The sequence below is a fragment of the Narcine bancroftii genome, chromosome 8 (assembly GCF_036971445.1).
Source record: "Narcine bancroftii isolate sNarBan1 chromosome 8, sNarBan1.hap1, whole genome shotgun sequence".
Lineage (NCBI taxonomy): Eukaryota > Metazoa > Chordata > Chondrichthyes > Torpediniformes > Narcinidae > Narcine > Narcine bancroftii.
This window is the reverse complement of record NC_091476.1, coordinates 71,263,330-71,276,976: the sequence shown is the minus strand read 5'-3', so window position 1 is coordinate 71,276,976 and position 13,647 is coordinate 71,263,330. Positions and strand designations below refer to the sequence as shown.

General features: G+C 44.3%; 1 protein-coding gene across 7 annotated transcripts in view; it reads right to left on the bottom strand.

The window, feature by feature from the left end:
* LOC138740832 (spectrin beta chain, non-erythrocytic 1-like) overlaps window positions 1-13,647 on the bottom strand; it is a 393,831-nt gene that overhangs the window by 73,074 nt on the left and 307,110 nt on the right. For all 7 annotated transcript variants that reach the window (XM_069894022.1, XM_069894016.1, XM_069894017.1 and 4 more), the window contains 3 exons: window positions 13,481-13,627; window positions 10,956-11,219; window positions 913-1,137 (listed from right to left, as the gene is read on the bottom strand). In XM_069894022.1, the coding sequence (XP_069750123.1) occupies window positions 913-1,137; window positions 10,956-11,219; window positions 13,481-13,627 (636 nt within the window). The remainder of the gene's footprint in view (window positions 1-912; window positions 1,138-10,955; window positions 11,220-13,480; window positions 13,628-13,647) is intronic.

Sequence of the window (13,647 nt, the reverse complement as noted above, 5' to 3'; positions counted from 1 at the left end):
TCCAGCAACTTGCCTTTTCCCCATATCCTTTAATTCCCCTGCTATGCAAAAATCTATCCAACCTTTTTTTAAATCTATTTACTGAGGTCGCCTCCACTGCTTCAATGGGCAGCAAATTCCATTGATTCATCATCCTCTGGGAAAAGCAGTCCCTCCTCATCTCTGTCCTCAATCTATTAACCTGAATCTTGAGGTTATGTGCCCTAGTTCTGGTCTCTCCCACCAATGAAAACAACTTTGCTACCTCTATCTTATCGATGCCTTTCATAATCTTATACATTTCTCTAAGACCCCCTCTCATCCTTCTGAACTCCAGCGTGTACAGCAAATTTCTCCTCTTACGGCTAACCCCCCCCCCCCCCCCCATCTCTGGAATCAACCTGATGAACAGGTTCACAAACATCTGACAACTGGGAGGTACAGTTAGCTCAATGTTATTACAGCGCCAAGAACCTGGGTTCGAATCCCATGCTGTCTTCCAGTGTCCATGTGATTTTCCTTCGGGTGCTCCCTGTTCCCTCCCACCATTCAAAATGTACAGGGATTGTAGGTTAATTGGGTGTAATTGGCAGCACGGGCTTATAGGCCAGAAAGGCCTGTTATACTGTGCTGTACGTCAAATTTAAAATTAAAATTTACTGCTTCAAGCCCTTCTGACCCATGTGCCTCCCAATTACATCCAATTACCTGCACCTCCCCAGTACGTTTTTGAAGGGTGAGAAGAAACAGGAGCACCAGGAAGAAACCCACCCAGACACAAAGAAATGGAACAAGCTCCTTATGGAGAGCAACTGATTCAAACTCGGGTCGCTAGCGCTTTAAAAGCATTGAACTAACCGCTACACTAATCTTGTTTCCCCAAAGTTGTGACGAAATGGGAGTATGGATACAAGCCAAATTTTAGGAACTTACAATTTCATCCTCCAAATCCCTGTTGAACTGATGGCCCTCTTTGGAAGCCATAAGATTTCTGCGTCGTTCTTGCACTGGTCTCAGCAGCTCCTGGAATCTCTCTTCCACTCTTCTCTGTTTGCCATCCATCTCCACCACATTAGCATCCTCTTGGCCCAGTTCTTGTGCCTGGTGCTTCAGCTCCTCTAACTCCTTCTGGCGGACCTGAATCTGATTCTCCAGCATCTGCAAGGGTCAATTAAGAATTTAGATTAATATGAACCCCAGGTTATGGACTGTTTGTGTCTGAATGACTGGTAACTGCTCATACAAACCCTCTGTGACTCCACTATTTATTTAACAATAATATGCATTTATTTTTATACAGATATACAACACAGTTTCAAAAAGCCCGGGTTTTGATAGAATGTGGTCTCAAATTCTTGACCCGCAGTTTTAAATTTGCAATGTTAAAGTTTTATTCTTGTTGCTATTTAAACCACCTTGTAATATTTTGCAAGATTCTAAAATATTTGAAATATAGGCGCTGGAATAGAGAGCATTCAGTGGCTGTGTTGAAAGTTATTGTTGACCCCACTGTGATCAGGCTCCCTGCACTATCCTGTAGCATGCTGCCTTACACTGATGGGAATCTGTTTTTTTTCCCCATCTCTGTCTGATGCAGCAAGATTGAGTCCTGGTCCACAGTTTGCAGCTTGTTTCATGGTATTCAAAAGCAGCTTGCAAACATTATGGGGAGATTTCTGATAAATTAAAAATGCCTAGTGATTCACCCTCCTCTCCCGATCTGGTGTAAAACACAAGGTTCGGAGAGAGTTGCGAGGCAGCAGTCTGAATATCAGCGAACAGAACAATGATCAGTTAATGATCCTGAAAGATTGGGACGAGCTGGATGTTCAATTAAAACAGCAATTTAACAGTGTCAGAGAGACATGTCTCGGCGGTGGTTCCAATCCTATGAGAGCAATTTGACGCAAACCCTAGCATTAAATAATTATAGGGTTGGAATGTATTAAAGTTCATTGTAATAATGCTTTGAACAGTGCAGTTTTCCATAACTCTGAGCTTGCCGGAACATATTAACTGTGTCATACAGGATATGCCTGTATTTGTTCATACCTACTGTGCAGATATACGGTATCATTCGTCGGTTTGAGTTTGATGTTTGTATGCGTGTTTGCAATGTTTTACACTGGGATCGGAGAACGCTGTTTCATCATGTTGTATTTGTACAATTGGGTGATAAATAAACTTGAATTTGAACTTCTGCTCTGTACCGTTAACCCTTGACAAAAATATGTTCTTACGTTGAGATTATTTTGTTATTTTTCCCCCTCAAATAAATTCCATAATAGCAAATTTTTATTCTGTACATTTATTTTTTTGGACTTGATTTGTGAATTCCACAGAGAGAATTCTCATCACCTCAACCGCTATAAAGCAAAAGTATGCTGCAGTTAGGTAACCAGGCGTGAAGATTTCTATAATGTTCAGATTTATTGTCAGAGTACATAACATACAACCCTGAGATTCTTTTTCCTGTGGGCCAGACAGTTTCTACTTATCGAGAGTGCAAAATAACCGTACTCAAGAAAAGAGAGAAATGTAAATGAAGAAATAAATGTAAGCAAACTGTGCAATACAGAAAACAAATATTCAGTAATAAATAATGTGCAAAGTCAGAGTCCTTAAACAAGTCCCTGATTGAGTTTCTTGCTGACGGAGGAGCTGTTCTTGAACATGATGGTGTGAGTCTTATGGCACTGATACCTCTTTCCTGATGGCAGCAGTGAGAACGGAGCGTGTGCTGGGTGGTGTGGATCCTTGATGATCGCTGCTGCTTTCTGACAGTAGCGTCCCAGGTAGATTTCCTCGATGGTCGGGAGAGTTTTGCTTGTGATGTACTGAGCTGTGTCCACTGCCTTTTGCAGGGCTTTCTGCTCAGAGGCATTGGTGCCCCCATACCAGGCCATGATGAATATAAATCCTCATATTATTTTATAATGATAAAACTCTGTACTGGTAATATATTTTGGGTCAACCATTTTGCTTTTAAAATCTTGCATTGAAAATGTAGAAATGCAGACACTGTGAAAACAGAAACGCTGGAAGAACTCAGCAGGTCTTGCAGCATCCATGAGAGGGAAGGATATATAACCGATGCTTCGGTCCTGAGCACTTCAAGATATGAGTAAAATGCAGACAGGTGCCTGAACAAAAACAAAATCCAGAGCTGGGGAAAGGAGACAGAGGGAAAATGGAAGGGAGATAGCGCGCACGCTAGAGAAAAGGAGAAATAGGGATTGATGGGGGAGGGGCTAACGTAAACTGGAGAAGTCAGTGCTAATGCTATCCGGTTGGAGGGTGCCCAGACGAAAGATAAGGTGTGTGTGCCCATAAATGAACACGCTAGTCAGTGATATGAGTGGTTTTGGGTGAAAATAATCCGCAAGAGTAAAAATGCGACAAGACATCCTCGAACGTGCATGTGTTGCTTTTTATCACGACCAACTTGGATTTTGTTGCAGTTACAGAAAATTAAAGTCAATGCATTTGCCTGTCGATTTTTATAGCTAATAAAAATACTGTATTTTTTTTGGAAGCAAATCTAAAATTCAACAATTCAAGTACTTGGAATAAGTTACCAGGAGAGTTTTGAACAGCATTAATTGATTCAAAGGGCAACATGGGAATGGTTTGTTGTGAAGAGCTTCAAAGACAAGGTGAGGTCAGGGTTAGGATAAGGGAGGAAAAACATGATGATTCAATGATCATTTTCATGTCGCACACATAGAAAGATGAATAGATTAGTCCAGGAATGTGACTTTTGAGCTGTTTCACATGCTAAGAGGTTGCAGGCCACACAAAAGGTTATTGCAACACCTCAATTTAAAGTATGTTTGGGTTGGTTAGAAATGTGAGTATTTTGAATTGCTTGAGTCACAGAACAACTGATTAAATCTGGTTATGACATCCTCCTCCCTAGTCTATCATGAGTGAATTTTGCCTTTTGCAAGGGAAGGCAACACCTTCCTAATAAGACCATAAAATATAGGAGCAGTAGCAGGCCATTCAGCCCGTTGAGTCTGTTTTCCACTGTTACCTCTAAGCTGTGTGCGTGCAGACGCAAGCGTTTTACTACCAGCGCACAAAGGAAATTAATGCGTGCACAAAAGGTTAGTTACCTAAAATAATGTAGGACCGTATTTAACGACATATAGGATCCCCCCACCCCCGCCCACCAATTTTTAGCGTGAGATTTCAGGAAAAATTTGTTCTAGTGTATTTACTTCATTCAATTTACTCAAGGGTCCCTCCCTCACTCCTGTCAATCGCTGCTTCCCTTCTTCCTGTCAATCACTCCCTCCATCTCCCACAGTGCAATGAGGGGAGCGCTGGGCCTCGATGATCACGTTCGTTGAACAAAGTCTGATTACCGAGGCCCAGTGCTCCCCTCAAAGCAGTGTGTGAGAAAGCGAGCGACGGGAGCGAGTAATTTGGCGGCACAGGCTCTTGGGCCAAAAGGGCCTGTTACTGTGCTGTGTGTCTAAATTTAAAATAAAACACCCTTTACTGAGAATTACGGACAACAGAAAAATGCTAATGAAAATGAAGGCTTGAGAATGTGTGAGATGATCCTAACTGATAGCAGTTATAAAGTTTGCCAGAACATATTCACGCTGGGGGTCGTCGCAGGGATTATCTTCAAGAAAACCCTGTGTGAATGTAATTCACACAGGAACCCAGCTCAGCGCGGACATTGGCGACTTCAGGGGTTTCTACGAGGCTCTAAAGGCTGTGTATGGCCCCTCACCCCAAGTCCAAAGCCCGCTGCGCAGCTCAGACGGCAAAGTCCTCCTCAGTGACAAGATCTCCATCCTCAACCGATGGTCAGAACACTTCCAATCTCTTTTCAGTGCCAACCGCTCAGTCCAAGATTCCGCCCTGCTCCAGCTCCCTCAACAGCCCCTAAGGCTAGAGCTGGATGAGGTTCCCACCCTGGATGAGACATATAAGGCAATCGAACAACTGAAAAGTGGCAAAGCAGCAGGTATGGATGGAATCCCCCCAGAAGTCTGGAAGGCTGGCGGCAAAACTCTGCATGCCAAACTGCATGAGTTTTTCAAGCTTTGTTGGGACCAAGGTAAACTGCCTCAGGATCTTCGTGATGCCACCATCATCACCCTGTACAAAAACAAAGGCGAGAAATCAGACTGCTCAAACTACAGGGGAATCACGTTGCTCTCCATTGCAGGCAAAATCTTCGCTAGGATTCTACTAAATAGAATAATACCTAGTGTCGCCGAGAATATTCTCCCAGAATCACAGTGCGGCTTTCGCGCAAACAGAGGAACTACTGACATGGTCTTTGCCCTCAGACAGCTCCAAGAAAAGTGCAGAGAACAAAACAAAGGACTCTACATCACCTTTGTTGACCTCACCAAAGCCTTCGACACCGTGAGCAGGAAAGGGCTTTGGCAAATACTAGAGCGCATCGGATGTCCCCCAAAGTTCCTCAACATGATTATCCAACTGCACGAAAACCAACAAGGTCGGGTCAGATACAGCAATGAGCTCTCTGAACCCTTCTCCATTAACAATGGCGTGAAGCAAGGCTGTGTTCTCGCACCAACCCTCTTTTCAATCTTTTTCAGCATGATGCTGAACCAAGCCATGAAAGACCCCAACAATGAAGACGCTGTTTACATCCGGTACCGCACGGATGGCAGTCTCTTCAATCTGAGGCGCCTGCAAGCTCACACCAAGACACAAGAGAAACTTGTCCGTGAACTACTCTTTGCAGACGATGCCGCTTTAGTTGCCCATTCAGAGCCAGCTCTTCAGCGCTTGACGTCCTGCTTTGCGGAAACTGCCAAAATGTTTGGCCTGGAAGTCAGCCTGAAGAAAACGGAGGTCCTCCATCAGCCAGCTCCCCACCATGACTACCAGCCCCCCCACATCTCCATCGGGCACACAAAACTCAAAACGGTCAACCAGTTTACCTATCTCGGCTGCACCATTTCATCAGATGCAAGGATCGACAATGAGATAGACAACAGACTCGCCAAGGCAAATAGCGCCTTTGGAAGACTACACAAAAGAGTCTGGAAAAACAACCAACTGAAAAACCTCACAAAGATAAGCGTATACAGAGCCGTTGTCATACCCACACTCCTGTTCGGCTCCGAATCATGGGTCCTCTACCGGCACCACCTACGGCTCCTAGAACGCTTCCACCAGCGTTGTCTCCGCTCCATCCTCAACATCCATTGGAGCGCTTACATCCCTAACGTCGAAGTACTCGAGATGGCAGAGGTCGACAGCATCGAGTCCACGTTGCTGAAGATCCAGCTGCGCTGGATGGGTCACGTCTCCAGAATGGAGGACCATTGCCTTCCCAAGATCGTGTTATATGGCGAGCTCTCCACTGGCCACCGTGACAGAGGTGCACCAAAGAAAAGGTACAAGGACTGCCTAAAGAAATCTCTTGGTGCCTGCCACATTGACCACCGCCAGTGGGCTGATAACGCCTCAAACCGTGCATCTTGGCGCCTCACAGTTTGGCGGGCAGCAACCTCCTTTGAAGAAGACCGCAGAGCCCACCTCACTGACAAAAGGCAAAGGAGGAAAAACCCAACACCCAACCCACCAATTTTCCCCTGCAACCGCTGCAATCGTGTCTGCCTGTCCCGCATCGGACTTGTCAGCCACAAACGAGCCTGCAGCTGACGTGGACTTTTTACCCCCTCCATAAATCTTCGTCCGCGAAGCCAAGCCAAAGAAAGAAGAGATTAGAGATGACCATTCCGATCCATGAGTCTGCATCACCCAGTTGTGACCGATCCTATATGTCTTTGCAATGTGGGCGGGGGGAGGAAACTGGATTGACCAGAGGAAACCCATGCAGACATGGGGAGGCCAGTGGGCGGATTGGAACCTGGAGTAAAAGATGAATGTTTGCAGACCCTGTGATTGTACTAAAAACACAGAAATACTGGAGGAACTCAGCGTCCACAAGAAGTAAAGATCTATTAATGACATTTCGGGCCTGAGCCCCTCTCCAAGGTGTGAGCAAAAAGTAGGCAAGGGGCCTACATTAAAAAAGCCGGTGACAAGGGAACAACCAAAAGGTGTTAATTGGATATGATTTGAAGGCAGGAGAGGAATTTATAGGTGGGGGAGGGTTCGTTTTTGGCTCTGTGATAGGAGACAGAGGGAAAAAGGACAGAAACAAAGCGAGAAAAAAGGAGGCACGGAAAAGATGGGTAGCGGGCAGCTAATGGAGAAGTTCATGCCATCCAGTTGGAGGGTGCCCAGACAGAAGATAAGGTGCTGTTCCTCCAATTTGCGGGTGATCTCAGCCTGGCGGTGCATGAGACCATGGACAGACATGTCAGCAAGGAACGGGGCAGGGAATTGAAATGGATGGCCACTGGGAGATTCACTCTATTGCGGCAGCAGAGACAACTTTGGCTGCTGGCGCTGCAATAGCATTCCACTAACTGCTATGCTAACCTTGCTGCCCTGTGCTAATGAATTCAATATCATTTATTCAGTCAACTAGGCACAAGCTTGGGCGTGTTAGGTGTAGTGCTTGTACATTCTGGCATTCTTGCAAAAAAAAACACACTGGGAATAAACTGGGAGAGGATCCCTGAATCCTGTTTTATGATCAAATGTTCTTCACTACCTTTTCCATCACAGATATTAAGTTTACTGTCATCTGATTGTACAAGTACAACCCGACGAAACAGCGTTCTCCGGTTCTCGGTGCAAAACACACAGACACACAACCAGACATAACACACATACAGACAAACAACACATATGCAGGACAAGTATTCATCCATATAAATAAATCAATAGACTTTTTCATGAATATGAGTCTCGGATGGTTAGTTCCTTTAGTCATTCTGCATTTTCAATGCCCGTGGGAAGTTGTTCCTCAGCCTGGTGGTGCTGGCTCTGATCCTCCTGTATCTCTTCCCCCGACAGGAGCAGCTGAAAGACGCTGTGTGCAGGGTGGAAGGGGTCCTCCATGATTTTGTGCGCCCTCTTCAGACAACGATCCCGAAAGATTGCGTTGACTGGTGGGGAAGGTAGACTGATGAGCCCTACTCATAACGAACAGCATCATCTCGTTCTTTAGCCCCACACCTGCAGCGTTGGAGAATCAGGAAATGGCACAGTCTGTAATATTTTCCCCATGGCTTTTCCCAACCACCTGGAGAATATTTTGTGGGGGGGAGGGGCTGGGTAATTTAACAATGGCTGACTCCTTAATTAGTCCTCCTTCTCTTTGTTTTTTATTTCCAGCACGTGACATTAGTACTTCTTAAATGTCTAATTTAATTCTTTACAGTTAAATAATCCAGTTATTATGAGCTGTCACTACGTGGAATGCTGCCGTCGGAGAACAGCAGCGATCATTAAGGATCCTTACCACCCAGCACACGCTCTGGTCTCACTGCTGCCACCAGGAAAGAGGTGTCGGGGCCACAAGACTCGCACCACCAGGTTCAGGAACAGCTGCTACCCCTCCGCCATCAGACACCTCAACGACAAACTCAATCAGGGATTCATTTAAGGACGCATTGCACATTATTTATTACTGAATTTTTTTTTCTGAATTGGCATAGTCAGTTTATGTATATTTCTCTCTTTTGTATGTGGTTACATTACTGATAAATAGAAATTCTGCCTAGCCTGCAGGAAAAAGTATCTCAGAGTTGCACAGTGTGTGACGTCCTCTATAGGTCTATTGTGGAGAGCACTCCAGCTGGCTGCATCACCACCTGGTATGGAGATGCCAACATTCAGGGCAATAAAAAACTCCAGAAGGCTGTTAATTCAGCCTGCAACATCACAGACACCAGTCTTCACTCCATCGAGGACATCTACAAAAGGCAGTGACTGTCTTAAGGAAGCAGCCTCTACCCCTCAAAGTAGGGGGGCATAAATCGAGATTAAGACGGGAAGTGGATCAAAACAGACAAATAAGTGAGAAAGATTGGATGGAATTATGTAGGATAATATGGCAAAAATTATAAATGTTAGATATAGCAGGTTAGTTCAATATAATTTTTTCCATCAGTTATATTTGACTCCACAAAAACTAAACAGCTTGAATCCTGCATTATCAGATTTACGTTTTAGGTGTGGACATGAGATTGGATTTTTTTTGCATTCAACTTGGCAGTGTCCTAAAGTTAAATATTTTTGGTTAGAAGTCAGTAACTTTTTGGAATGAATTACGGGGGTTAAGTTCCCGCAGGATCGGATGTTATTTTTATTGAGTACTATTAAGGTTATAAGATCTAAATTAAAATGAACTATGTACCAAAAATTGAATTTGTACAAATCACTTTAACAGTTTCTAGGAAATGTACAGCAATATCATGGAAGTCAGATTTACGTATGGAATGATGGCTCACAGAACTTCGTAACTGGAGAAGATTACTTACAGTTTACAAAACAAATATGTATTTTGGAAAATCTGACGCCCCTATTTACAAAATGTGGGTTTAGTGAACTCTGAAAACCCCACTTCTTGGTAACCTCCAATATTAGACTTTATGATATAAATGCTCTATTCCATTGGCATTCTCTAGTCCTTTCTTTTCATTTTTCTTTCTATGGGTTTGTTGGGGGGGGTGGGGGGTTATATACCACATGTATAACTTTATGAAATAACATTTGAACTGAATGTTATCTAATTATTATTGTGGTTTAAAATTTGTAAATATGTTAAAAGAAGAAAGCAGCCTTTATCCTCAAGGACCCCGACCACCCAGGCCATGCCCTCTTCACTCTGCCATCAACAGGGGAAAATGCCTGAAAACGAGCACTCAGTGGCACAAGGATGGCTTCTTCCCTGCTGCCATCATGGCACAGCCTTACTCTGACTATATTTTTTGGTAAGGTGGGACTGATGCGACAAAGCAGGGAATAGTAGAACTATTTGCACTGTTTGATGCTGCCGCAAAACAACAAATTTCATGACATGTTCGTGACAATAAATTCTGATTTTGAATTCTGTACTCTGACGAGAAACCTGAACTTTGAACTTGATGCAGATCTTCATGGCTGGTCTTCTGACTACAGCGTACTTCTGCTCTCTAGCAGTTCAAGAGATGGAAATTCTCCCTTTGATCAAGACCAAAAAAAACCCACCATATATGCCGTCATACAAGATGACTCTGTACAGGACCACCCTGGAATTTCCACCTAAAATGCTGTTTTGAGCGATACCCTTTGAATGAGACGACCTCCAGAAATTGGCACTTACCGCTGACCAGTCGATGCTGTTAAAAGCAAATCACAATATTTTAACAACAAATTGACATTTAAAGATTTAAATTTTATTTGGATATTTTAAAATAAACCATTTAAAGCCTGTGCAGAGCCAACGGCAGTCTGACCAGGCGGATGGATCCCGCGGGGGAGTGCTGAGACTTTGCAGATAATGGGGCATGCGCAAGTTGGTGCGCGACCGGCGGGAAGATGGCTTTGTCATTATTGGTAGGAATTTTAGACCCTGTATAGGGCAACCCTGATTTTAAGGTGAAATTTTAAAGTTTCAGATTGCCCTATACAATGAAATACAGGTTGTACCTCTTTAACCCGGTGACGTTGGGACCTAGCCATTGTTGGACCACAGAAAATGCCGGAAAACAGAAACTGACCCCTAAGGGGGCCCCTATGTAAACATATCAAAGGTAGAACAAAGCTTAAAATGGAAAATAACACTGTGGAGCACCCCAGTTAGCATAGCGGTTAGCACAACACCTTTACAGCGAAGGCAATCGGGACTCGGGTTCGAGTACCACACTGTCTGTAAGGAGTTTGTACTAACAGCGGCAGATTCATACATTCCAGACCACAGAGCGCCAGATAAGAGAGGTACAACTTGTATGTAGAATAAAAATTTGCTCTAATGGAATTTATGTGAGGAAAGTAAAATAACAAAATCATTTAAATGCAAAAGAAATAACAAATTTGAATTTTATCTGTACCAAGCTGCAGAGCCGTGGCAACCATACCTGTTGCTTCTTCAAGAGGATGCTGACACTAGTTAGGTCCTTGCCGTGATCATCGGACTGCAGCTGGGAATCCAGGTCATTGAGCCACAAGTCGAGGTCGGAGCAGCTCTGAGCAAACAGCTCAGTGCGGTTGGCGTCAAACAGGCACTGTGCCTTGGTCTTGGTGGTGGACTCCAGCTCAGCCCAGAGCCTGTGGAGATTAATGAGCTTCTCCTCCACAATGGGCTCAGTGTCTGGCTTCTCAGATATGAGCTGCTTCCCGTCCTGCGGAATAAGGAAAGTAAATGAGAGTTAACGGAGAAGAAGCAGGCCGCTTGGCCCGTCGAGTCCACCCCACCATTCCATCACGAGCTAATCCATTCTCCCACTCAGCCTCACTCCCCTGCCTTCTCCCCAAAATTTTCGACACCCTGACCATTCAGATACCGACCCATTTCTGCCTTAAATACAGCTAACGACTTGGCCTCCACAGCCGCCATGGTAGCAAATTCCACAGGTTCACCACTCTCTGACTAAAGAAATATCTCTGTTTTAAATGAGCACCCTTCAATGCTGAAGTTGTGCTCTCTTGTCCTTGACTCCCCTACCAAGGGAAACAACTTTGCCTTATCTACCCTGTCCAGACCCTTTCATCATTCAAAATGTTTCTATGAGGTCCACCCTCAATCTTCTGAACTCCAAGGAGTACAATCCAAGAGTTGTCAAACTATTATTTTGCCTCGTCCCACTGACCTGCACCCAGTCCATAATCCCTCCATACCCCATGTGCTTGTACAAATTTTTCTTAAATGTTAAAATTGAGTCCACATTCACCACTTCAGTTGGCAGCTTGTCTCACTACCTCTCTGATGAAACTCCCCCTAATGTTTCCCCTAAACTTCTCCCCTTTCACCAATGCCCTCTGGATTGTATCTCACCAAACCTCAATGGAAGAAGCTGACTCACATCTACTCTATCTACACCCCTCATAATTTTGTAAACCTCCAACAAATTTCCCCTCATTCTTCTACGTTCCAGGGAATAAAGTCCCTAACCTGATTAATCTTTCCCTGTAACTCAGTTTCTCAAATTCCCAGCAACATCCCAGTAAATCTCTGCACAATTTCAATCTTATTGATATCCTCCTGTAGTTAGATGACCAAAACTCCAGATTTGGCCTCACACTGTCTTATACAACTTTACCATGACATCCCAACTCCTGTACTCAAACCTTTGATCTATGAAGGCCAATGTGCCAAAAGCTTTCTTTAAAAAATAGACATATAATTAAGCCTCCACGGTGTTTTGGATAAATGAGTTATTATGATTCACAACCCTTGAAGAGAACGATCTTCAACCTGCGACAAAGCCCTCTAATTCTTCACTCCTGCTAAGAGTAGCATCCTCACCCCATCCAAATTAAAAAGCCACATCAACGTGACAAATTTCCCACAGGGTAGCACCATTCAGTGGAAGAATTCCCTGCTTTGTCGCATCAGTCCCACCTTTGGTGTCAGCAGGTTCCGGGTTCCTGACACCTTAACCTAAAATCTACTTCAGGTCAACACTGAAGGGGATCCACCATATTGCTTTTACAGATGAGAATTCAACCGTCCCAAAGGCCTTCTCAGGGGAACACAAAATAACCCACGGACAATATTTCAAGATCAAAGCCAATGGTATCCTGAATGGAAGAAACAGGAGCAGGAGTTGGCCATCCGGCCCATCGAGCCTGCTCCGCCATTCAATGAGATTGTGGCTGATCTGATGACAGGCTCATCTCCACATACCTGCCTTTTCCCCATATCCCAATTCCCCTCCAATGTAAAAATCTATCCAACTTTGTCTTAAATGTATTTTCTTAGGTCACATCCACTGCCTCAATGGGCAGCAAATTTTATTGGTTCACCATTATCAGAGACAAGCAGGTCCTCCTCATCGCCATCCTAAATTTACTACCTTGAATCTTGAGGCTAAGGTCCCTTTGCTCAAATCTTCCTCGTCAATGGAAACAATTTACCTTCCTCCATCTTATCCATGCCTTTCATAATTTTATATATTTCTATAAGGTTTCTCTTTCTTCTAAATTCCAGTGAGTACAGTCCCAAACGATTCAATCTCTCCTCATAGGCCAACCCCCTCATCCCTGGAATCAACCTGGTGAACTTCCTCTGCACCGCCTCCAAAGCCGGTCCATCCTTCCTCAAGAAAGGAGACCAGAACTGCAGGCAGTTCACCAGATGCGGCCTCACCAGGACCTTGTACAGTTGCAGCAGAATCTCCCTGCTCCTAAATTCAACCTCTCTGGCAATGAGGGCCAATATTCAATTTGCCTTTTTGATAGCTCACTGCACCAACAAATCAGCCTTTTGTGACTCGTGCACAGCACTCCCAAGTCCTTCTGAATGGCAGCACGCTGCAATCACTTACCATTTAAATAGTAAAGCAGAAAACCTCATATTTATCAGATTCATTATTTAGGGATGTTTTTATCCTGTTGATATACTGAGTAGCCATGAACGGCATTAGCATCTTGACGTGATTACCTTGTCAATCTTATCCAGCCAATCCTTGTTGGAGGCAAGTTCGGCCATGAAGGCCTGGTGTTTCTGCCACTTGGTGTGGAGATTCCGGGCCTCGTCGTATGACATATCTTGGGCGGTCAGCATCTTCTCATTGATCCAGAGCGTGAGCTGGACAAACACAGTGAACA